General features: G+C 47.8%; 8 protein-coding genes across 8 annotated transcripts; 3 read left to right on the top strand and 5 right to left on the bottom strand.

The window, feature by feature from the left end:
- Positions 1–819: 819 nt before the first annotated feature.
- On the bottom strand, positions 820–1,920 carry N7520_000540 (Gfo/Idh/MocA family protein; the record flags this gene model as incomplete). Its single annotated transcript, XM_057134475.1, has 1 exon — positions 820–1,920. The coding sequence occupies one exon, from the start codon at positions 1,918–1,920 to the stop codon at positions 820–822; it is 1,101 nt and encodes a 366-aa protein (XP_057000411.1).
- A 768-nt stretch (positions 1,921–2,688) lies between these two features.
- Positions 2,689–9,801, bottom strand: N7520_000539 (type I polyketide synthase; the record flags this gene model as incomplete). Its single annotated transcript, XM_057134474.1, has 10 exons — positions 2,689–3,822; positions 3,879–4,640; positions 4,705–4,813; positions 4,867–4,928; positions 4,982–5,297; positions 5,359–6,592; positions 6,643–6,688; positions 6,740–9,342; positions 9,401–9,545; positions 9,610–9,801. The coding sequence occupies 10 exons, from the start codon at positions 9,799–9,801 to the stop codon at positions 2,689–2,691; spliced, it is 6,603 nt and encodes a 2,200-aa protein (XP_057000410.1).
- An 802-nt stretch (positions 9,802–10,603) lies between these two features.
- On the top strand, positions 10,604–11,870 carry N7520_000538 (uncharacterized protein; the record flags this gene model as incomplete). The annotated part of the gene is made up of 3 exons (XM_057134473.1): positions 10,604–10,858; positions 10,918–11,405; positions 11,459–11,870. 3 exons carry the CDS (start codon positions 10,604–10,606, stop codon positions 11,868–11,870), a joined length of 1,155 nt encoding a protein of 384 aa, XP_057000409.1.
- A 290-nt stretch (positions 11,871–12,160) lies between these two features.
- N7520_000537 (thiolase family protein) lies at positions 12,161–13,463 on the top strand (the record flags this gene model as incomplete). The annotated part of the gene is made up of 3 exons (XM_057134472.1): positions 12,161–12,208; positions 12,260–13,195; positions 13,245–13,463. The coding sequence occupies 3 exons, from the start codon at positions 12,161–12,163 to the stop codon at positions 13,461–13,463; spliced, it is 1,203 nt and encodes a 400-aa protein (XP_057000408.1).
- Positions 13,464–13,521: 58 nt separating this feature from the next.
- On the bottom strand, positions 13,522–14,877 carry N7520_000536 (glycosyltransferase; the record flags this gene model as incomplete). Its single annotated transcript, XM_057134471.1, has 1 exon — positions 13,522–14,877. One exon carries the CDS (start codon positions 14,875–14,877, stop codon positions 13,522–13,524), a length of 1,356 nt encoding a protein of 451 aa, XP_057000407.1.
- A 379-nt stretch (positions 14,878–15,256) lies between these two features.
- Positions 15,257–16,985, top strand: N7520_000535 (uncharacterized protein; the record flags this gene model as incomplete). Its single annotated transcript, XM_057134470.1, has 3 exons — positions 15,257–15,475; positions 15,565–16,281; positions 16,338–16,985. The coding sequence occupies 3 exons, from the start codon at positions 15,257–15,259 to the stop codon at positions 16,983–16,985; spliced, it is 1,584 nt and encodes a 527-aa protein (XP_057000406.1).
- Positions 16,986–17,877: 892 nt separating this feature from the next.
- N7520_000534 (uncharacterized protein) lies at positions 17,878–18,981 on the bottom strand (the record flags this gene model as incomplete). Its single annotated transcript, XM_057134469.1, has 1 exon — positions 17,878–18,981. The coding sequence occupies one exon, from the start codon at positions 18,979–18,981 to the stop codon at positions 17,878–17,880; it is 1,104 nt and encodes a 367-aa protein (XP_057000405.1).
- A 1,015-nt stretch (positions 18,982–19,996) lies between these two features.
- On the bottom strand, positions 19,997–22,089 carry N7520_000533 (trypsin-like serine peptidase; the record flags this gene model as incomplete). The annotated part of the gene is made up of 3 exons (XM_057134468.1): positions 19,997–21,279; positions 21,335–21,865; positions 21,924–22,089. 3 exons carry the CDS (start codon positions 22,087–22,089, stop codon positions 19,997–19,999), a joined length of 1,980 nt encoding a protein of 659 aa, XP_057000404.1.
- Between the last annotated feature and the right edge of the window lie 1,598 nt (positions 22,090–23,687).

Here is a 23,687-nt window from a genome sequence, read left to right as displayed (position 1 = left end):
GTTAGATACCAATATAAATGATGAATATAATATCTAAACAAAGATTTCTTATGAATAATGCCCATGACTCGTAAGTATTCAAAGATGAAAGTAAGAAAATGGTGAGAATTAACTATCACCAGAAGAGAAAGAGGGAGTGAGAGACAGAAGAAGAGAGAGGAGTTAAGGAGACTCATGGTGATAAGTTAAGTAGGCGGGGACAGCAAGGATGTTGAAAACAGCAACGTTACAGGAGCTCCCTTATAAACGCAAATATAGGGAAGAATTGTGTCCTGGCATCCCCGTAGCCTAACTGATTCCATTGCGCTCTCGTCTTAGGGATGGTTTGCGAGCCCCCACTTCAGGTATATCGGGACCCATTTAACATGGGGATATAGCGTGGTGCGGCGAGTGTAAGACGAAGCCTAAGTTAGTAGGGTGCCCAAGACCCTCGGCGAGAAAGTGCGCAACAGACCTGCTACGCCGTATCTGCGGACCCTTTTTTTTATAGAAAAAATAATTTGATTTATCTTATTTGATTTTTTATTGATGATTGAAGTTGATGACGATGCCATGGATATCGTGGGGTTATGCTTGAAGTGCCGAGAGCGACTTGCATCAAAGCCATCTTAATATAAGCTTCCCTACGAAAACATCAAAAATATTCTCATTAGGACATGTGGATTTGGAGATCTGATGTTCGATTCTTCGATCGATATTTCATTTTCTGCTTTGTTCTTAGCTATATCTTGATCGTCTGTCTTTCTGTCTTTCTTATAAAGTCCGGCAATATAGGTTGTTCATGATATAATAGTATACAACAATTTCCGCAGGTTATTCCTATGCCAACAAATCAACCGCAATCTCAACAGGCTGACCCGTCTGCATCGCCTTCTGAATAGCCTCACAAACAATCAAAGCCCTCAACCCCTCCTCTCCAGAGCAACTAGGCTCCGCATCACCCCGAACAACATCCACAAAATGCGCCAGCTGCAGATCAAACGGTGCAGACTCATCCGGCAATGGAATCTTCTCAACATTCAAAGTCTGAGACCAGCTCTTCTCAAGCCGTCCATCATAACTCCACCGAGTAAGATCCGGCACACTAAGCGATGCCTCGGATCCAAAAATGCGATAGAAATCCGCCCCACCAGCCACCGGCGACTTCGCAATCATGGGATTCTCCCCAGTCCCGGTCTCAAAATTATGCGGCGAAGGCGTAGCATCACAGACAATGAACGTACCCACCACACCCGACGCAAAGCGAAGCGTCAACGCAGCGCCTTCATCCGCGTCGTGCGGTGGACTCGGTCGCTGCGGAAGAGTCCTTTCAGCCTGGACCCGCACAATGGGACCAAAAAAGTGGTGCATGAGATCGATATCATGCACGAGATTAATAGAGATCACGCCACCGCCTCGATCCCTGGATGCGCGCCAGTCCCCCGGTGGAGCGAAGTATGAGGCGGGTTTGCAGATCGTCCAGAGGCCGTTGATGGCAATTGTACGGCCCAGGGATCCGGAGTCGAGGATGGATTTGGTTGCGCGTACGTAGGGGTTGAAGCGACGGTGGTGGCCGACTAAGAGCTTGATATGTGTGCGTTCTGGTGCCTGGGCGAATTCTAGAAGACTCCGGCCTGTCTCTACGCTGTCACTGACGGGTTTCTCGAGGAGAACGTGGACACCGGCGGCTAGGAGCTCCTCTGCGATGGGGACGTGGGTTTTGTTTGGTGTGCAGACGATTGCGGCGTCTGGTTTGTGTGGGGAAGATAGAAGTGCTGCTACAGTGGGGAAGTAGTTTGTCTTGAGTTCGGCGGCGGTTGCGGCGCCTGTTGGGGCGGGATCTACGAGACCAACTAGCTCTGTAGATGGGTTCGAGATCACGGATTCGGCATGGCGGGGGCCGATGATGCCTGCGCCTACTATGGCCACTTTGACGGACATGATTAGGTGGGGATTTGAGTATGTAAGATGGACTTGAGGACGAGATGTTGTAGCCGTGACGTTGACGGCGCAGGTCTTATATTTGGGGCAATTGGACCGGCTAATTTTTAAAGCATCCGACCTTCTTGGGAGCTTGGCAGCGCGTCGGGAACCATTGGAATGTTCTGACTGGGCTCACCATGAATGTAGTCAACTATGGGGTAAGACCCTCTGTGAGGCAAGCGGGTCCGGGGATAAAGTTTTAGGCAAAGACCTGCACCTATAAAGTGGGGAAGTGGGTGTCGGATAAGATCAGTCCGATCAGGTGACTTAGTATATCGGGGTGGATTTGTTAATTAATTATGCTATACATATTGAAATTCTCGTGCATTTGTCTTTATTCGGTACTTATGGCGTAGAGACATGATAAATGCCATCACCGAATACCTATATCACTTTGTTTGTCTTTAATGACCTGAACTGGCGAGCAGTAGGAGATATCTGACAAACATGAACTGTTTGCTTCTAGTTGACGTAAATATATTGCGATTTTAAAACCCTGCGATCTATCTTCTTCACTTTTTACGATTTCCAATCAACTTGATCTTCTTCATGTTTCTCTTTCAATAGGGCAATTCGAGGGCGGTCAGGCACATCACTCTGACCCCAACCTGTCCACTGCAATGTCTCTAATTCAAAATTATCCCATCGGTGACTATTTTCCATGCATACAAATTGGATGTCGTCATCAAGGCATATTTCTTATTTCCTCACTGTCTGGTAAAGTTATTATAGTGTAGCCTTCATAATTCCGGATTTCTCCGCCAGGGATTTTGCCATGTTAGCAATGGAAATGCTGCCTGTGATTTCGAAGATCGATATCTCCAGATTCAATTCAGCTGAAATCCAATTTCTGACCTCCACCGCGATGAGCGAGTCTACGCCATGTGCACTTAAGGATTTGCCTGCTTCCACGTCTTGTGGTGCAATCATCATGAGACGGGCAATCTTTTTGATCAGAGCCTGCTCCAAAAATTCCATCATGCCTTCAACATCTTGAACAGTGCTCAGTTGACTCTGGAAAGACTCAACGGCCGGTGCTGCTTCAACAACAGCTCCCCGAGATGTTTTTAGTAGCGAGAATCTCGCGTCGTCCATCCAGTATTGCAACTCTGTCCTAACCGAAGGAAGACAGGTAATAATCTGTGGCGGTAGGAGGGTGTTGGTAAAGGGATTTTGCATGGCTGCTGAGACTAGTGCATGGACCTCGTCTGACTCAATTGCTTGGATCCCAATCAATTTGAATGTCCGAATGAAATCGTCATTCTTGGTGACGAATCCAACTCCAGGAATATAACCAAGGTCTATAGATGTTGCGCGCATACCGTTGTTTACCCGATAGTGCGCTAATGCATCTTGAAAACCGTTTCCGGCATTGTAGTTGGCCTGGCTCCGAAGACCGGCGACTCCGATGATTGACGAGAGCATGACAAAGAAGTCTAGGTCAGCAGGGAGCAATTCGTGAAGATTCCACGTTCCGTCAACCTTTGGACGAACGGCGGCGTTAAAGGCTGCCGAAGACATTGTCTCAAATAGCGCATCTTGGAGGACCATCGCTCCGGTGATGAGGCCCTTGATAGGCGGCAAAGTTTCTGAACACCGATCCAAGACGTCTTGGAGCGAATCTCTGTCGGCAATATCACAGTCAAATGCCATCGCTCTTACATCAAATGCCTTATTGAGGTTGGTGATCCAGGCGAGATTGTCCGGAGAGGATGCTGCAGATCGGGAAATGAAGACCAAATTTTGGGCTCCTTGTTGTGCAAGCCACCAGCCTATATCACGACCAAGACCACCCAGACCAGCAACCATGTATGTTCCAGCTAGGGCTGGTTTCTCTCCACAAGGAGAAGAGTCAATTTGCTGAGTGTATATGTAAGTAAGTGGTTGACCTGCCGATTTATTGGTGGAATCCTTACCAAAGCTTCGTCCGAGTTGGTGCTTACGGAAGTTATTCCGTTTTGCTGCGTCAAAGATTGTTTCTCGTCTCTTGCTTTCCATGCTATCTCAGCGACTGACTGGCTCAAAGCCATACAGGGTGACACGCGTGGCACCAAAATTTGCCCATCACGCAGTGCATATTCGTAATCTCCATCTGGTAGGAGAGTGAGCTTCAAAGCAACATCAGTGATTGCTTTTGATATCCGAGGTCCTTCACCAGACAGGTCCAAATCAAGAACACCCAGTGAATAACCGCTCTTCTCGTTTCGTACTGATCGTGCGAGACCCAGGATGAGACTGCGATGCGGCGATGCACATTCTACCATTGCCCCTCGAGTAACCCACAGCATTCCAGACGACTGATTGATCAAGGCCTGCAGGAAACCAAAATTTTCGCCCGTAATATCACATAACATAGGCTCCTGGTCTTCTAGCAGACTGATGCAAAAATTGCCTTGAGGTATAGGGGTACCTATAGGTTGAATGCAGCTGTGTACTCCACGTCGTGATAAATATTGGTAAAGATCCTTGCAAGTAGTACTGTCAGTATTCTTTTCAGTTGTCACAATAGTAAATCTCGGAGTCTCTGTGTCGCTCAATTGTCCAGTTTGCTTCGTTGATACCATGAAGCTAACTGGGCTTGACGATGAAGACGAGCTCCCGCGCATTCCTAAATCTACTCCACTAAAACCGGTGTCCTTTAAGAGCCTGTCCCACCGGTCCTCACTCAGCAATGGTCCCTGTTTGAAAAATAATTAATGTCAGCCGCTCTTCCCGTTAGATGATGTAGAGTATTTTACTTACTCCCTTGCGTCCGTCGTCTTCACCAAGCCACCACCCTGGCAGACTTCCCATTACTAGGGATACCGCTCCATGATTTGATGTAAGTTCTAGAAGCAGTAGCTTACCTCCGCTGAAACGAGTTATTAGTAGGACGTTTTTCAAAAAAGAATCAATTCAACGTACGGCCGGAGTAACCTGTGGACATTGGCGATGGTCTTGCGCATCTTGCTGGTTGCATGCAGTACCTGCAACACATCAGTTCTCATAATTCGAATTGGCATATCTTTGAGCAGTTTACATTTGCAGCGACGATCAAGTCAAAGCTCTCAGCTTGAAAGCCTTGAGCTATGGGGTCTTGCTCGATATTTAAAGTTCGGAAGTCCATGATCGAGGCGTGAGAGGCAAACTTGTCGGCGGCAGCTCCAAGGAAGCCCGAAGAGATATCTGTGAACGTATATCCGGATACTCTTTGCTCAAGGTCTCGCAGAATGTAGCTTGTCGTGCCTCCTGTGCCTGCTCCTATCTCCAGAATCGCTAGGTTGGGGTTCTTAGCAGCGATGAGGCTTATGTATTTTGCAATGTTGTCATTACAACTAGTTCCAAATCCATCGCGACTGAATTCAAGTTAGAATTAACCCAAAAAACAGTTTGATGTTCTAAGAGCGTCGGACTTACTATAGAGAGAAGAGTAGGTCTCCTTGCAACAGTAACTGAAGCGGTTCGACTTCGCCTTTCATGATTTCTGTAAAGTTATCCCCAATGCGCTTTGTGACGCCGAGCCAGACAGAGCCAACTGATGTTTTTCGCAGCTCAAGCTCCAGCTCAAGCTCAGTTCTTTCTGGGTAAGACTTGATGTCTATGCAGGCTACACGCCGCATCAGCCACTCCAGCCACAAGAAATGATGACCCTTAGCACCAGCTCCATCACATACGGTAACCCATTTCTCTAAAACGTTAGGAAGGTATAGATCCAAATACTGTTCCAGGTATAAGACCAGGTTCTCGTCTTCGAGATTCTCTAAGCCAGATTGAAAGATATGGCTCTGGATCTTGGCAATCGATAGAAAATCGATATCTGGAATCCATTTGAGCTCAAAACACAGCTGGTGGTGGTCTTTCCCACGGTGGTTTGCCTTCGCTCCAGGCAATTGTAGAAACTTCAGCCCTTCCACCATCACTGCTAATGTCATGTCACCCGCAGTCGCGGCATGAATCGAAGTCTCCCAGCATTTTGAATCGACACGTTGACTGCTAGAGCATGCATCTAGCTGACTTCCAGATTTCCTGAGATCATGAGATGCTGTGACGTAGATTCGACGAATGGACTTGGGTACCAATGGCAGGCATGTCGAGTCAGACGTGCCCGTCACTGCAACGATGCCAAGCTGAAAAATACAATCGAGAGTAATAGGATGGATTAGATGGTTAGACTCGAATTGTGAAGGCATTAGCTTTGCGGTATTTGGAATTTGCAGATGTGCTCCAGCGTGCCCATCATTGGCACATAAGTCTGTCAAATTCTGAAAACTGGATCCATAGTGCAGTCCTCCGTCTTGAAGGGCGTCATAGAAAGATTGAGCTGGTGTAATGCATTCAGTCTGAACAGCAGCAAAATCACAGTGAAACTGCTGGGTTTTCTGAGACTCAGATTCGGCAAAGATAGCCTGAATCCAGCCCTTGCAATGAACTTGTTTTTCGTCATCCGTCTCGTATTCTGAGGAGATCCGGAACTCCACAGGTGACGAAAAATCATCGTTGGTGCCAGAGAGCACAGGATGTAGCTCTAGCAATATGGGCAGGGCAGAGCTGGAATCTGGGATATGCAGTGCCTTTAAAAATGTAACATCGCTCAACTCGTATGCCACAGGTGCTTTGCAACCTGACTGTCTCTGGCGTGCTGCTTCAATTGCTACAGATTGTCAGTCGTCTTCATTCGGGTGACAACAGCATGCCACTTACCCATTGTCACGTAGCCAGAGGCTGGGTAAATGATACTTGAATCAATCTGCGTATAAATTAGCCACATGACCCACTGCTTGAATAGCTTTTGACTTACCACGTGCTCAGCCATCCAGGGGCTTTCCTTTACTTTTAGCACATTGCGCCAGCATGAACCACCAGATCCTGGTACCAGAGAGCCTACGAGATCATGACGAGCATGCTTCGGATATTTGTAGTCATTGATAAGAAGTGATGTTGGCCCGTAGCTCTGTGAGTGGTTCCAAGCGTAGCCAGGGAGATCTAGTAGCCTTGGAAGTTGTTCTTGGACTTGGTTGAATGTTTCGAACCTGAGACGGCACCCAGACTGGTAAAGTTCCCCGAGTGCGTTTAAAAGCGTGGCATCAGCAGGAAACTTGCGGCGGAGCAAGTAGGAGTACTGAAAGTCATCCTCTCCAGAGATAGCGACGAGCGATTCTGTAACCGGAGTACGCAGAGAAGGGTGCGGGCCAACTTCCACAATCCTTGCCGAAACACCTCTTTCTCCACTCTTTTTGAGATACTTCAACAAGCGCTCCATCGAACTCCAGAACTGGACTGGTGAAAGCAGGTTCTGTGTCCAGTAAGACGCGTCAAGCGCGTCAGGTGAAACGAAATCGCCGGTCAAAGATGAGATCATTGGGACTTGGCTCTTCGACCTCTGAGCTAGATGGATGGGGGCCCCAATAGAGCTCGTGTATTGTTCAGCAATGTCTTTCATATGCGGTGAGTGGTACGCCACGTCAATCTTGAGACGTGTGCCAAGCAGGTTCTCCTCCTGTAAGATCTTTTGCAGTTCCACCACCGCACTCTCATCTCCAGACACGGTACAATTTGTTGGACTGTTGATGCAAGCTACCACAGCCTCTCCGCTCTTGAGTCTCTGCAAATACTCACTCACTTTGCTCTCACTCGCATTGACAGCAATCATGGCGCCTTGGCGTTCTGTTCCTTGCAGCGAAGAAGCGTAGTGGCCTCTATACCACGCAATGCGCATGGCGTACTCTTGTGAGATTGCACCTGCAGCATACGCCGCGGCAATTTCTCCACTGGAGTGACCTATCACTGCAATTGGCTCAATACCGAAAGAAGAAAGAACATCTACAAGAGCAATCTGAAGAGCAGTACAAGCAGGTTGCGCAAGACGTGGATCCTGAAGCTTTGACTCTGTTTCGGACCTTGCCATCTCCGCTTCCAGGTCATATGATGTGCCGCATTGCTGCATATATTGATTGCTGATACGCATGCTCTCCTGGTAAACGGGGTACAAGCATAGCTCCCGACCCATAGCCCACCACTGCGCACCTTGTCCAGTAAACACATATACAACAGGCGTGGCTCGGGATGATCTGACTGTCGCGGGGATGTCTCGCAAAGAACGAATTAATTCATCTGCCGTTGAGGCCATCGCGAAAGATTTCCACGGGTGAACCGTGCGCCTCGACAAAGTGCCTGCTATTTCATCGAGGAACACGGCTGTTTCCTGGGTATTGGTAGTGCTGATCTTCATCTGCACGTAATGCGAAAGTTGAGCAGCATATCTTGCTACCCCGTCAGCATCGCGAGATGAGAGTGGAAATAGCCATCGGTGGTGGATTTCACTTCGGGGTTCATTTTCGGTTTCCTGCCGCCGGCAAAGCGCCATGTCTTGACAGGACAGCCCAGAGTTTGGGACTTTGTCTCCAAAGTAATACGCCATCAAGCCATGATCATGTAAGAAATCGATGGCTCCCTCAAGAATGACATGGGCGTTGGAGCCACCAAAGCCAAACGAGTTGATGCTGACCCGTCGGCTTTTTTTTGAGGGCCAAGAATGAAGTTTCGTTGGAACTGCAATATTGTCTGGTAAGGCAATCCCTGGATTGAGCTTCTTAAATCCAAGGTTTGGTGGTATCATACCAGTCTCGACGATATGGATGCATTTGATTATACTGGCCATGCCAGCTGCGGCTTCTAAATGGCCAACATTTGACTTCACTGAGCCAACATACAGCACCTCTGATTGATCGCCACCGAAAGCACCAACGATTGCCTTCATTTCGATTGGATCTCCTCGCTGTGTGCCAGTTCCATGGGCTTCCACATACCCCGTTTGCGACATATCGAGTCCAGCTCTGCGATATGTAGAGCGTATCAATGCTTCTTGAGCGGCACTACTAGGGTGAGATACTCCTGCAGTGTGTCCGTCTTGATTGATACCAGTGGCGCGAATTACAGCGCGAATGTTATCGCCGTCTCGGAGGGCCATGCTCAGTGTTTTGAGGATCACAACACCCACTCCTTCACCGCGAGAGTAACCATTTGCACGATGGTCGAAGACATACGAAATGCCATCCGGCGATAGGAGATGCGCCGCGCTCATTGTTGTTGCACTGCTAGGTCCTAGCATGAGACTAGTTCCTCCAACGATACCAATGTCACTTTCCCCAGACCCTAGGCTTTGGCACGCTAGGTGAAGGGCAGTCAAGCTAGACGAACATGCGGTATCAATAGTCATGCTGGGCCCTTGAAGGTCATAGAACCAAGAAATTCTGTTTGAGGCCAGTGCATTGGAGCATCCGGCGCCGCTGTACTCAGTGGTTGACTGTGCATCCTGCACCATATTGTCTCGGAAATCGGTGGTAAAGGCTCCAATAAAACAAGATGTGTTAGAACCCTGAATATTTTGCACCTGTACGCCAGCTTTATCTCATCGATTAGTTTCAGGCGTCTGCAGGATTTCATTTGCGGTTTGCTGTACCATTCTCAAAAGCTTCATAAGTCACTTCCAACAAGATCCTTTGCTGTGGATCCATCGAGTTGGCTTCCATAGGACTGATTTGGAAAAATGGGGCATCGAAACATGTCACATCCTCTGACAGAAAATTGGCCTCTCGAGCTACAGTCTGAAACGCAGTGGTCAGCTTATATGGTGCGATATACCATTTACTGTATTTTGTGGTCAGTTACCGTGCCGGCTCTGTTTTGGTCCGGGTGATAATAGGCATCTACATTGTATCGGGACTTGGGAACTGGGCCTCTGGCACTTCTTCCTTCCACCAGCATCTGCCAAAATGCCTGGGGACTCGTTGCATCTCCCGGAAATCGGCAGCCAACGCCTATTATGGCAATTGGTGAGATCCTATTTGTACTCTGCTCCATTGTTCTTACCCAACCACATGCACTGCGTTGCTTATGGTCTGCAGTTGATGTATATGAGTACGACTGCAATTCCCTCAAATGAAAGACTGCCTTTAGGAGACAATGCTGTGTTATATACTTCAAAGGCACACCGCTACGACTGGACATCATATCTAAGCAGTTCTCGAATCCCAGAGCTTCAACTAGAGCCCACATACCCAGATGTCCAGAGATGGGGCATAAGGTTTATGACCTTACTGATGATCCCGTGTCTAGTTATTACAATCGGATATCTCGCCATCTCGGATAATAGCCAAAAAAAAAAAAAAAAAAAAAAAAAAAGAAATTTAAAAAGGAAAGAAAAAAAGCATTAAAATCCATGCATGTAGAACAGCCAAGCTAAGGGGGGAAAGAGCAAGGGAGGAAAATTTAGGTCAATGTGGCTCTTCGTAAGTCGGGTGTTCAGGACAAAGAATGCAGGGAGATCCGCAACAGTGGGGAAACAAAAAGGTGTTTCTTCAATAAATTTAAATCTGTTAGTCCCAGGCATCCGTCTTGAGGTAGTTGTAGTGTAGTCGTAATGCGTGTCTACATAGATGGTGCGGTTAAGCACGGAGCTCAGCTAGGCAGGATGAGGGAAATATGCGATGATTGTCGGTCAGGTATCATTTCATGGTGTTTGGATGGAAAAGGAAAAGGAAGAAACAGCGAGTGTCAGCTCTCTACAACTAAAAAGCACGTGATGTTTGGTCCAAAGTCCCATGAAGCAGGGTATAAATCTGGTCTCCTGGGCATCAGTTATGATTTAATTTGGCACGCCATAATGACTATCCCTGTGGTAGAGACCCAACAACAAGTGGTGAAAATAGATCCAGTGGGTGAGCGGATTCTACAGGAGCTTTCCAATACACCTTTCAACTGTGTTCATCTAGTTAGGTTGACTGGTGGGATTTTGAACTTTGTTTATCGCGGTACACTCTCCCATCCTCTATCCGACGGTGCGATCACCGTGATTATCAAGCATGCCGAGGAGTTCATGCCGGGCTTAGAGGGATACACTCTATCAACCCACCGCAGTGTATGATTCCCAATGTTCCAGTGTTTTCCTATGGAAATTGACTGGGTCTGCGTTTCAAGTTTTTTGAGGCATGCATTCTCCGTTCAGTTCATGCCCAAGTCGAAAGCCCCAACACGGCTGGACTCGAGATCGTCGTACCCCGTGTATACCACTTCAATACAGGGTTCAACACGCAGGTCCTTGAGGACTTCACAGGCCAGATCTCGATACGAGATTTTCTCAAAACTCGTTGCACGCAAGATGCATCTCGCGTCTTTGCATCCCGTCTCGGTTTCTCTGTGGGAAGTTGGCTGAGTTCCCTTCATCATTGGGGAGAAGGTAAGACCCCACAAGAAGTGAGTCACGAAGAGCAAGCGAATCGAGATGTGCATGATGCCACTTTTGACTTCTACTACGACAATGCCGTACGCAAGGCAGAGCAATTGCCCCATATATTGCAGGGATGCAAGCAAATTTTTGAACAGGTCAAAGAAGGCGCTGCAAGGGAGTTACGCAGCATGAGTGGTGAGAAACTTGGGATGATCCATGGAGACATGTCAACCAACAAGTGAGGTTTTCGTGCATATGGTAGATCGCTTGCATGCTGACGATAGAATTAAGTATCCTAATTGCAGACAACCAATCCATTCACGTCGATCATTCCCGTCTCGTTGTAATTGACTGGGAATTGTCTCAGTACAACTCGCAGCTCCGAGATTGCGGTCAATTTATCAGCGATATTTACAAGCTCCAGCATTTTGGTTTTGTCGATCCGAACACGGGAATGGCAGTCATTCGCGGCTTTATCGAAGGTTATTCCCCCTTGCATGAGGATGCAATCTTCAAATTCTCGATTCATATTGGGCTTTTTTTGTTACTGTGGGATGTCGCACTCCCAGGTCCTCATGATGCAGATAAGGTTGCAGACTTGGTGGCCCTTGCTAGGGACCTGGTCGTATCGGGGTGGGAAAGGGATCTTCACGCCCTCCTGAAGACTTTCCTGGGCAAATGCCTTAATGGCATGGCTGGCTGATTATTTATTGCTCACCGCTACAGCCATGGCCCACCGCTGGATCCGTCTATCATTCTAGCGGCAAAGATTTACATGGATGACTTCCCCACCTCAGACATCAGGATATCTCAGATCTGTTAGGAAGATAAAAAGTGGAGAATTAAACATCGCCTCTTTCATTGCAATTTACACTCCAATGTTTCTTTATCGCCTCTTTTGAACATTCCGAAAGAGGATCTGCACCAATAGCACAATAAAAAATCCATCACGATCAGTCACCTTCTGCAAGTTTTCAATCTCAAGTAAACACTATGCCATCCGTTTATATCGTTGGTGCCACACGTACACCCGTTGCAAAGGTCAGATTCTCCCCACGTACAGCTGCGCGCCAGAGTTAACCTCTATCCTAGATCAATGGGCAACTTTCCTCATGTTCGGTCATCGAACTAGGGGGTTTTGCGGTCGAGGCAGCTGTGAAAAGATCAAAAGTTCCCGTAGAATTGATCGACCATGTATACATGGGACATGCTCTGCAGGCAGGCACTGGCCAGTCACCAGCCAAACAGGTCGCCATTCAGGCCGGGCTACCTGCGACGGTGGAGGCTACCACCATCAACAAAGTCTGTGCCTCGGGACTAAAGGCCGTCTCTCTGGCGGCACAAGAGATCATGCTCGGGCACTCTTGCTGTCAAGTGGCAGGTGGTATGGAAAGTATGTCAAATGTGCCACTGTACACTCGGAAAGGAAAGAGGGGATCCGAGTCGACAAATGGCGATCAATCATTTGATGGCCTAAAGGATGGGCTAGAAAGCCCGTTTGATGGATGCTTGATGGGTAAATATGCCGATCAGCTCGCAAGGCGGTACCACATATCTCGCGAAGATATGGATGAATATTCCCTATTAGCATATGAACGAGCGGCTAAAGCTCATTCAAACGGGACTTTTAATGATGAAATTATTCCAGTACAGGCTGCTGGAGCACTGTCGGTGCAGGTTTCTACCGATATTATGCAGAATGAGAAATCATTTCATATTTTGTCTACACTGCCTCCTGCTTTCTCAGCTACTGGCTCAATCACCTCCGGAAGCTCATCTTTTCTTGCCGATGGCGCGTCTGCTGTGGTGCTTGTGAACGGCGACACAGCGCGAAAATATTGCGAAGACAAAAGCTTGCTTGCAGAAATTCTTAGCTTCGCCGACGCCTCGCTACCACCGCCAGATTTTGCAGTGGCACCATCAAAGGCAATCAAGATAGCACTTGAGAGAGCTCGGTTGACAGTCGACCAAGTTTCACTGTGGGAAATTAACGAGGCATTTGCAGTTGTTGTGCAGGTCAATCAAGAGGTAAGCGTCTGTTATTAGCCTATTAACATCTCACTGACGGGCAGCATAGATCCTCGAGCTTGATCTGCAGAAAGTTAATATCAATGGTGGAGCGATTGCGCTCGGTCATCCACTTGGCAACTCAGGTTGTAGAATCCTCGTGAGCCTGGTGCATCAGCTCAAGCCAGGGCAGCTTGGGGTGGCAGCCATTTGCAATGGTGGAGGAGGAGCAACTGCCGTGGTAGTAAAGAGACTTGAAGTGTCGGCCCTGACAGACCCAGTAGAATAATTCAAAATATATATAGGACAGGTGATGGAATTTTTCATTTGGATCGAAGTACAACTGATCAACGGATCAAGTCTTGGATAGCATCTGTAACAGTTTTCATAGCGTCATATTTGGCGTACTCGTTTTGTAGCTCCACGCAGCATTTTTTCCTCGCAGGGTCCGAAAGAATATTAGAGACCGCGTCCCTGACCGCAACGCTTTCTGGGTTCTGACATGCCAGATTGATAGCTGCACCAGCCCATGCCGCGTGTGCATTCGTCTCGGCCTTATCTGCCGACATCCCTGCAAGTACCATAGGCACTCCATTCAAAAGCGCTTGCTGAACTGTTCCAAAACCACCATTAGATACAAGGACTGAAGTATGCTGGAACAAGATGTCGAAAGGGATGAAGCGAGCAATTCGGACATTGCTAGGAATTTTTGTTCCTTGAGGCAACGTGGAAGATTTCACAAGCGTCACAATGACTGTAACATCAAGGTTCTGTAAGCCTTCCATTGCGGGCAAAATGAGCTCCTCGGGATCGTTGTGAACAGAGCCTTGAGATACAACAACGATTGGCTTCTTCTGGTCCTTTGGAGCGTAAATAACTTCATCCCACCACTCAGGTAATTCCAACACCTTTTCCTTTCTTCCCACAGCGGACAAAGCCCCCATGTACCGTACCCACGTCGGTAGGTCACTTCGAGGATACTCAAGTTGAGGGATAGACATCTGGAGATAGAGGTCGCAGCAGCGTCCAATTCCATCGAGGAATTGAGGCACCGGGTCCAATTCTTTGACAGGAACTCCGGCAGATTGTAGCGCGTTCTCCCACAGTTTTTGAATAGGGGCCGCCATAAAGCCAGCCTGGTTGCGCAAAGCAAGATTGCGAGCACGACCTGCCTCGCCTTCAACTGGAGGAAGCCCCATTCCCCATGGCGGAGTATCGATGCTGTCGAGCGTCAAGGTGCAAGTACCGACTTTAATGATCCCGTCAGGCCGCATGACAGGTGTTCCATACACCATCGGTGCAGCTGCTCCAAACGTGTTGTTTTCCATATAAATGATTTGGCGCCCATCCCCCTCTGTTGCATGTATATCTTTCATCGTCCTCACCAGACTCTCATATTGATACTTGATTGGGTCGATAAACCAAGTTCGCATTTCCCAGATAGTTCGTTCCATACCTTGCATATTTTCCAGCTCAGGGTAGACCTCAAGGCGGTTCTCAAATTGCAAGTCCGCACAGCCTGTCAGTGGAGCAAAGCGCGCCCCGATTTCCTCGACTTCACCACGAACGGCCGCCCCAGTGAGGAAAGTAACGACGTAGCCTTGCTTTACAAGCTCAGCGCCAATGACTTTAAACTTCTCAACGTGGCCAAAGATCGGGGCCACTCCGATAATGACATGGGGCTGAGTCGAGGAAATGGTCATTTTCTCTGTGATTAGGGATATAAAGTTGATCGGCAGTCATATTATGTGGGATCTGGTAATATTTATGCAATTCTATCTGGGGCCCCTCTAGGTACGATTTAAAATGCGGGTGCAACCCTTGGAAGCAAGAGAACAAAGCTTTTTGCGTCCAGATATCTGCATATTTTGCAACTCTACATGATCGACAGCTCATCGGCTACTATTCCTTAGTCAAGACTGAGGTATGCAGTTTGACGCAAGGAGTGAATGTTTTCATCACCCGTGGCCACCCCCTGACCATCACTTTAGATTCTACCATATCATGTAGATAAGCGGTGTCTTCTCTACACGTACGGACGCATTTTCAAGTATCTCCCTTACCCGGAACCCAAGCCTCATCATGCAGGCCAGACCGAGTTTTGATCATCCGGCTGTCAACCAGAGGGATCAAAAAGAAGCCCAGGATAGGCCGTCCAACGAAGACTCACCAACCAATGATCAACAAGAAAATGATCCTACCACCAAATTCAACAAACGCGTGTGGCTTATTCTTGGCACCCTCTGCACGCTCTCATTCATGACGTCCCTTGAAGCGACAGTGTTGGCTCCTTCACTAGAGGTACGAACATATTCCTCAGTGCCGTCACCTTCCATTTCACGCTCAACTGTCATTAAAACCAATTCTGATCACGACAAGGCATTTTCTAGATCATTGCTTCAACCCTCCATGGCACCACCGCAGAAATATTATGGGTGGGCTCAGCCTATCTTCTACCGGTAGCTGTTTTCCAGCCTCTCGTCGGAACGGTATCCAAAGATCTTGGCCGAAAGAAATTCCTGATTGCCTCCATTTTCCTCTTTACACTAGGCTCACTCATCTGCGGAACTTCTCGTGCAATACCCCAACTTTTGGTTGGTCGAGTGATCCAAGGCATCGGAGGAGGAGGGATAAGCGCTTTGGTATACGTCATTCCTGCCGATGTCCTCACTCTCCGGCAGCGGCCTATTGCTATTATGTTGATGCAAGGCGGGTGGGCGTTGGGCGCGATATTGGGCCCAGTGCTTGGGGGAGTTTTAGCAGCGCCGAAGATATGGCGATGGGTGTTCTATATGAATCTGCCGCTTTGTGGGGTCATTCTGCCACTGGTATTGAAGCTGATGAAGTTGAAAGGTAGGACCCGCTCTTGGGGCGAGGAAGTTGCACAACTTGACTATGTTGGAATTTTGATGTTTCTCATGTCCACTTCAGCTCTACTTCTGGGTATCACCTGGGGTGGAATTCAATTTTCATGGAGCAGCTGGCAGACACTATTCCCGGTTTGTGGTGGGATTGCCGGGCTTCTTTCTGCAATTTGCTGGGAACGCTTTGCTGCCAAGCGGCCGTTCTTGCTTATATCGTTATTTACAAGACTATCGACCGCCTCAGTATGCATTGAGACATTTTTTCAGGGCATTTTAGTAAGATATACACATCCTTCAAGTCATTCCGTTTGACTAACCTCGCATTTTGCCTGGCTCAGATGTCATGTGAACTTTATTACCTTGCTGTTTACTTTGAAGGTGTTCGTGGCCTTTCTGCCCGTATGGCTGGGCTTGCTCTTATTCCAATCACCATAACGGTCTTCTTCGGAAATGTAGTGACTGGCTCTATCATTCACAGAACTGGATATTTTCGGTGGGCTCTTTGGGCCGGCTGGGTGGTCACTGTTGTCTCAACTGGTTTACTAATAACCTTTGACATGCATACGCCGATATATGCCTGCATTCTCGTGCTGCTGATAATAGGCATTGGACATGGCATACTAGTCATGTGTCTCAATTTTAGCATACAAAGTCTTGCTGACACAGAGCATGCTGGCCATGCTATTTCCATGTGTACCTTTTTGCGAGCCTCTGGTATGTGCTGTGGTATCGCGGTGGGAAGCGCAGTTCTTCAAAATGAGCTACACATCTACCTTGGCTCTTCCTCACAATCCACCTCCCAGAGCGCTTTGATGGATATTTCTGCGCTAGCAAGGCATCCTGGCCTTTCTGTCGCCTTTGCCGGTGCTTTTAACAAGATATCAGAAGTTATGACTGGGATCTCAGCTTCTGCCCTTCTTCTTGTGGTCTTTATCCACTGTAAATAGATTAGGAGATTATGATATGTGCTCAGTCACCAATCAAATGTCAATATTGAACACACCTCCAAACCCGACATGTTCCCAAATCGAAATTCATGGATGCATTCGTGATTGGCTGATTGACCTCGGTGGGGATGCGTGCCCACTCACTAACAACATGTAAAGGAGGACTTCTAGGAAAGCTGTTGGGGTATGATCTAGTGATGTTTTCCATAGGAGGTTTTATCACGAGTAGTTAGCCTAAGTGGGTAGGCTTTACATTCACCCGTGGACAGATTGTAAGATCAGTCTCGCATGACAAGACCTTACGGCCTTGGGATATGGATTCAATCTTTTGGATTCAATCTTTTGAAACAAGCTATTCCAGAGGAAAAAATCAACTTTGGGAATGTGCATGAAACAAAATCACTAAATATATTTCAAGCTCAATCGCTTCCAGTCATCAGGTCGGTTATACTAGGGTGAGTTAATCTACATCCTGAACATTCACATACGTATCTTTGGCATAATTGCAACCTTGTGTGTCGTTCCTCGAAACCAATTATCCTTTCGTCCCCTGACGCGACGATTCTGTTCCCAAATCTCCTCGGCAGTGTACCCGTACCAATTTTTCACCTCTCGCCACACCATCTCACCATCCGACAGCCCACGAAGCAGTGTGATTGCATCCTCGTTGATGACACGTGCCCCAGCCAGATAATGAAATGGAGTATTCAGGTCCGAGTCCTGAAATGCTATATACGGCTCAAAACCCGACGACAGGAGATAACCCAGCAACTCCATTTGAGCCGGAAATTGCAACTCGCATCACTCTTTTTGATATGGAGGCCATTGGCTTCCACCGAAGATTATGGATGGATTCACGCCTCTTGGATGCATGATTCTGAATCATTACAGGCTATATGGAGGAGTGTATGACCTGCGGCCGTTGCACCAGCAGCATCAAGGGAAATACTCTGTTCGACACGCTGAAGAGCATGTAGGGAATGTGCTGTCGCGACATGTAAAATACGGACAAGGAGATATGGGGTGCGGATGCCGAAGTCGATACGTGGGTCTTTGCCAGGATATCATACGCCGTTTCATTCCAGAGTTCACAATGAAGGAAAGTTGCCATAAGGGGAGTGATGCTGGTGCATACGTCCCCAAGCGGAAGAACATTGGGATTGAAGCCAGCCTGGAGTAGATAATGAAGCATTTCTATGCCCTGACTTGCGCTTGAGATTGCAGCATGAATTGGAGAGGAGAGGGCGAGAGATGAGGGTGTTGGTGGCTCCGGTAGATCCTCCAGAGCAGGGAAGGCTGTCCAGAATGAGCGATCTGCATCTGTAGCGCGAAGAAGGTCCATGATTTTGACTAGTCCTGACCCGGCTGCGATAACCAAGGGATGCCCAAAGTTCGGATACTCGTCGCAAAGGCTCGCCCTTGTTACTCCTGCCCAGAATTCTAGTAGCGGGCGTTCTTCCACCTCTTCTTCAGTAATACGAACTGTCTGTTGTCTCGGCATATCAGCCAAAATTTCGGCTCTTGTGCAATCATCTCCATCTCTTGTGCAGTCATCCCATAATTTATTGAGGTCAACCTCCGTTCGGAAATGCAGAAATAGCGATTGCCAGGCCTCAAATGATGAGATTTCGTATCCATCCGGGTTTGCTCCTAGTTTCAGGAGAAGTTCAACGTTCTCCGCCGATTGGGCTCGTATCGCTGCTATCAGTGCACTGTAACAGTGTGGGAGAGGATTCCACGATGTCGCATAGTTGGGACTGTAAACGCAGAGTGTTTGTTTGCAGAATACTGCTTTTATTATGGTCCAATATGGCAAATGCTCTGCATCCCATAGACTTGACGGATCGCTGGCAATACCTTCTTGTTGAAGAAAAGGCTGCCATCCAAATTCGAGGTATTTGCGAAGGTCATCTAGATTGCCTTGCGCAATCTGGAAACTTGTCTTTGTGCCTACAAGGTTGCACCTGCACTCGGAAATAGTGCCAGGATCTGCCATCTGAGCATGGACAAGCGTAAAAATTCAAGGTAAACAATGGAATGAGAAAGGGAGTCTTTCCCTTTGGGTTTCCAATTACAGCGCTAGCGGTATTTCAGTCAACTTTCGTATCACATTTACGGAATACTAAGCAGCTAGACCCTTTTTGGCGCAAATGTAGTGACAGGACAAAAGTCGTACCTCCAGAGTACAAGATCTTCCTTATACTCAAAATAGAGTTTTCCTAAAAGCTTTCCCCTATCATCAAATTCGATGATAGTACTGAGCATGTACTTACCTGATGTGACCCTCCTGCTTAGCTAAATAGAATGGTAGTTGCGTTATCACTCTTCTGAATTTATGTGGTCTTTGAAAACTGCTCGTTTGATACTTGATAGACGGAGAAGAGAAAACGTCCTCAGCGACCTATATGGGCAAATCAATATAATTGAACATTTGCGTTAAAGTATAATATTATTGGCTTTAAAAGGCAGATGAAAGGATCATACAGGGCAGCCGGGTTAAATTCAAGAAACTACCTACTTCATCAAAGAGAGCGTAGAAGAGTAGGAAAATAGGAAAAGAAGGAAATAAAAAGATCAAACAGGACAGCAGACTCAAATTAGAGGAAAGAATAAATCAAAAGAGCGTAGAAGGGCAAGAAACTGTGCAAAAGGAGATGAAGGAAAGGGATCCAAAAAGCCAGCAGACTTAAATACGAGCACTGAATAACAAGTCAAGAGAATTGGAAAGGTAAGAAACTGTGTAAAAGAGGGAAAAAAGGAAATATAAAGAAATCGGTACAGGTATGCTGGGCAGGAACTGAAGTGTTTACTGCGAGCTTGGAGAATGCCCACCAGGAACTTCGAATTCTGGTTCGGTAAATTGGAGGCCATCACGGTTGAGCGGCAGGGGAACCTGCTCCGAGGCGATATTCTGAATTATTGCCTTGGATTGCAATGTGTCTGAGGCTTGAAGACCTGATTGGTTCAAATGTTATTATGTATTCAACGAAAAGGGATCTGGATAAAATTACTTACCATTGGGGACATTCTCCTGCGAGGAAATCTGGCCCCCCCGTCCCGTACATAGTCTCGTACGGGGACTTGCCGGTCTCAGGGGTTCTAGGTTTCACAACAGGGGGTCTGACAGGTTCGCCACGCGTTTGGTCATCGGCAATGGCCTTAACGACAGGTCGCAGAGCGTCGATGACGACAGGACCGTACTTGATAACAGTGGGTCCATATTTAGCTGCTGCATCCTTGATGGTGGTAAAAAGGCCTTCGGCTTGGAGTTTGTCCAGAGGAGCGTCCTGAAGGACAGTGGCAACTGCAGCACTAAGCACAGCCCTCTTGCCTAGAACAGTCAAGTCTGCATCGAGTGGCGTGGATTCGTCGAAGGAACTTTCGGTCTTTGGAGGAAGCAGCTTGTTGGCCACATCTAAACCCTGCTGGACGACATTGACGGTTTTGTTTGCAGCAGACAAGACAGTGCCAAAAATATCCCAAATGCTCTCCTCAACGGGTTGCGTGCTGGGGGCGTCGAGGATGCGTTTCGCGAGACTGTCGCCCATGCTCTCATACGACTTCGGCATTTTAATTGGCTTGATTTTTTCGCTCGGACCAAGGTCGGCTTCGGGCTTTCCAGCTAGAGCTTGCCGAACGATGTCTTGAGAGATTGGAAAAACAGAGGCCATGATAGCTGGCAGGACCTTCGGCGACACTACCTCGGCTGCTGTGGCGCGCTTGCGGTATTCGTCGTATACCTTTGTATTAAGTTCCTTGCGGAACTCTCCATTCTGCACCGGGGTGTGGAAGAGGGCCTGAAGACAAGCTTCGTTCATAATAGCCTGGTGGATCACACTGGGCTGCTTACTGGGCTGCTTTTTGGGCTCGTCGAACTCACTCTCGGCTTCGAGCTTTTTCCCGGCGGCACCAAGGGCTGTGCCAGCCAACGCAGCCAAAGGACCTCCAATGGGGCCGAAGAAAGGGCTCGCTATCTTGAGAGCACCACCCACAAGAGGAGCCCCAACATCCAATACGCTCTTCATGGTCTGCCAAAAGTCTTCTTCTTCACCGAAGCTATCCTCCGTCAGGCTGCCCATGTCGACGTATTTGACACCCGAGCGGGGCTGGAGTGACTTGGCTTCCTTGGGGTCTTCTGTAGTAAAGACGGAGAGATACTTCATGTATGGGTTTCCAAGTTGTCCAATTGTGCTCGCGCAGTTCTTGCTACCTCCTCCATAAACATGGGCTCCGATGGATGTCTGCACCACTCCCTTAGAGGCTCCTTTCAGAATGACCGGGGATCCGGACTGGCCTATGGGAGCACATGAGTTAAAAGTCAAGGGGGAACAAAGATTGAAACCGCTTACCTGCGTAGGAGTTGATACGATACTCCAGCATGTTCAAAGACGATTTTTTGAGGTCCCAGGTGACGTCGCGGAACTCCTCGTACATCTGGGCCCCTTTTTCACCTTTGTAGTCTTTATCGCCCGGATATCCAACAACGCCAATAGCCTCACTGCCTTGCATGGGTGTATCCTTGAAATTAAACCTGGTAACTCCAGTAAAGGGCTTGTTGAGCTTGATGAAAGAAACGTCATTCTGGCGAAACATCCCGGAGTCCAACCATTTCTGAGTGGTGACAATTTTGACACCATGGCGGAACTGGACTTCCCCCTTCTCGAGTGCCTCTTTGGTTACGGAGGCTTTGCCATTGTAACCAATGTAGGCCTTGACTTCGACAGCACGTCCAAAACCCTCGCCGTTATTCTGGCTCCAATCAAAAGCACAATGGCCTGCTGTCACGAGAATGTCAGGCTCGACCAACCAGCCGGTGCCCATGGCATACCGGCCGTCATCAGCTTTCTGGCCCGCATAGCGCATGAAGAGCTTGACAATAGCTAATAATTGCCTTCATTAGAGAAGTGACCCATGCTTTGGCGACAAGAAGTTGCTTACATCGGTACTTGCCAGTGTCTTTCTGAATTTCATCAAGAGGAACTGGCTTGCGATTATCGTCGAGATCTTCAAACACGGATTCCTCATGCTGTTCTTCTTTGAAGTGACTCTCAGCTGCCTCCGAGGTAGCAACATTGAGATCCCAAGTTCCTGCAATCAGAGACATCGTGATCGAAAGTAGCGAATGAGTAAGATATGATCAAGAATGACAGATAAAGCGTGTGAAGGATTAAGGAAATTGGCCCTTTTTAGTTGGATTCAAAACCCCCGGAGACAGTCCCCTACTTATAGCTTTTTAAAGCTGTAGACTCTTCATTCCCTCGCCTCATCTTGCCGTCTTGAAGTTCAGAGTAGCGATGTGATAGTGGCTTAGCTACAGAGTGAGTTTTGACAAAATGGAACTGCCAGCTGATCTGAAGATACGACTCTCAAATCACATGAGAAGCAGCTTAAGAAAAGTTTGCCGAGCCTCGGGCCTGCATAAACAAGTCCTCGTTATATTGTCGTCTTTTATTCCTATTTTTTCGGGAAAAGAAGCCACATGTACGCCACAACCACTAGCTCCTCCATGGCTCGGCACGGCCCCTGCAGGAACCACCCAACCGTAAATGGTAATCCGCCCGGTAAAGTATCACTGCCATCGGTCATCGGACTTGCACAAACAGCTGTTCGCATGATATTGCGCAGTGCAAACTTCGGTTCTTCTTGCCATTCGCGGCCTGTCACACACTAGTCAGTAGTGACGGGCGTATCGGGAAGGCCGACTCAACCCCAATGAACGCTGTTCGGCGGAGCTTTCCTAGAGTTAGTTTTGCTTTTTACCGTTCATGGCTGGCTTCCTGCATGTGTATGCCCCAACCCTAGCGCATGAGTCCTGCCATATACGGGACTACTTTATGAGGGATAAACATGATGCAGACCAAATGCGATGAATCTTTAGCCATACTCTAGCTGTATGAAGTTATCCATAGCGATGGTGAGCGCCCAGGTAGCATCATCTGTTATGGAATGACTTCAATGGCTGCTTATTTGTTATTAACTTTCGAAGAAATTCAATGGCTTAAGCGGCCTTGATTTTACAAACCTAGACGTGGGCAACACGCTAGATATGCAGGGACTACAATTAAAGGAGAGCCAATCGACTAGAATCGACCAGAGAATATAGGATAACTTTGTTTGCGGGGTCACAGGGTGATTAGGTTGGCGGCTCGACAGAGCACCGCTATGTTTAGATATGGCGATGGCATATCCAGATGTCGGGATACATAAGATATAGAGTAATATACTATATACAAAAAAGGAAGCAAAGGAAAGCTATTCAATAGCAGAGATCATAGAAAACCGATATCACTCTAGACGAGGCATCCTTGTTGCAGGATGTGGCCGAAATACTGAGCGCGCTGAAGAAACCGGCGTGGCTTGAGCGGGGTCATCGGAGCAGGGGCCAAGCTTGCAAGTTCACGAGTCGAGTATGACTGGCCAGAGTTAGTGGTGCCATCGAGGCCTATATAGGTGTAGGCGTCCATCTAGAGCTGTGAGACAGTCTCAACGAGAACGCCAAGTCCCTACATGAGTACCTTTTAGGCGAGCTGCTCGATCATAGGGCGGCGTCGTGGTGGAGCGCCACCTGACCCCATTTTTAGTACTTTTGTTTTCCGTCTAACGTTGAATGATATGATCCTGGAATAGGTACTATACTTTCTGTAGCTCCCTCATGTAAAGTATAAATCCTCGATGACATAACCAAAATAGAACACAATTCAG

The sequence above is a fragment of the Penicillium odoratum genome (genome assembly GCF_028828045.1).
Source record: "Penicillium odoratum strain IBT 22623 chromosome Unknown utg000001l_segment0_segment0, whole genome shotgun sequence".
NCBI lineage: Eukaryota > Fungi > Ascomycota > Eurotiomycetes > Eurotiales > Aspergillaceae > Penicillium > Penicillium odoratum.
The sequence above is the reverse complement of the archived record's forward strand: the minus strand, read 5'-3'. Positions and strand labels throughout refer to the sequence as shown.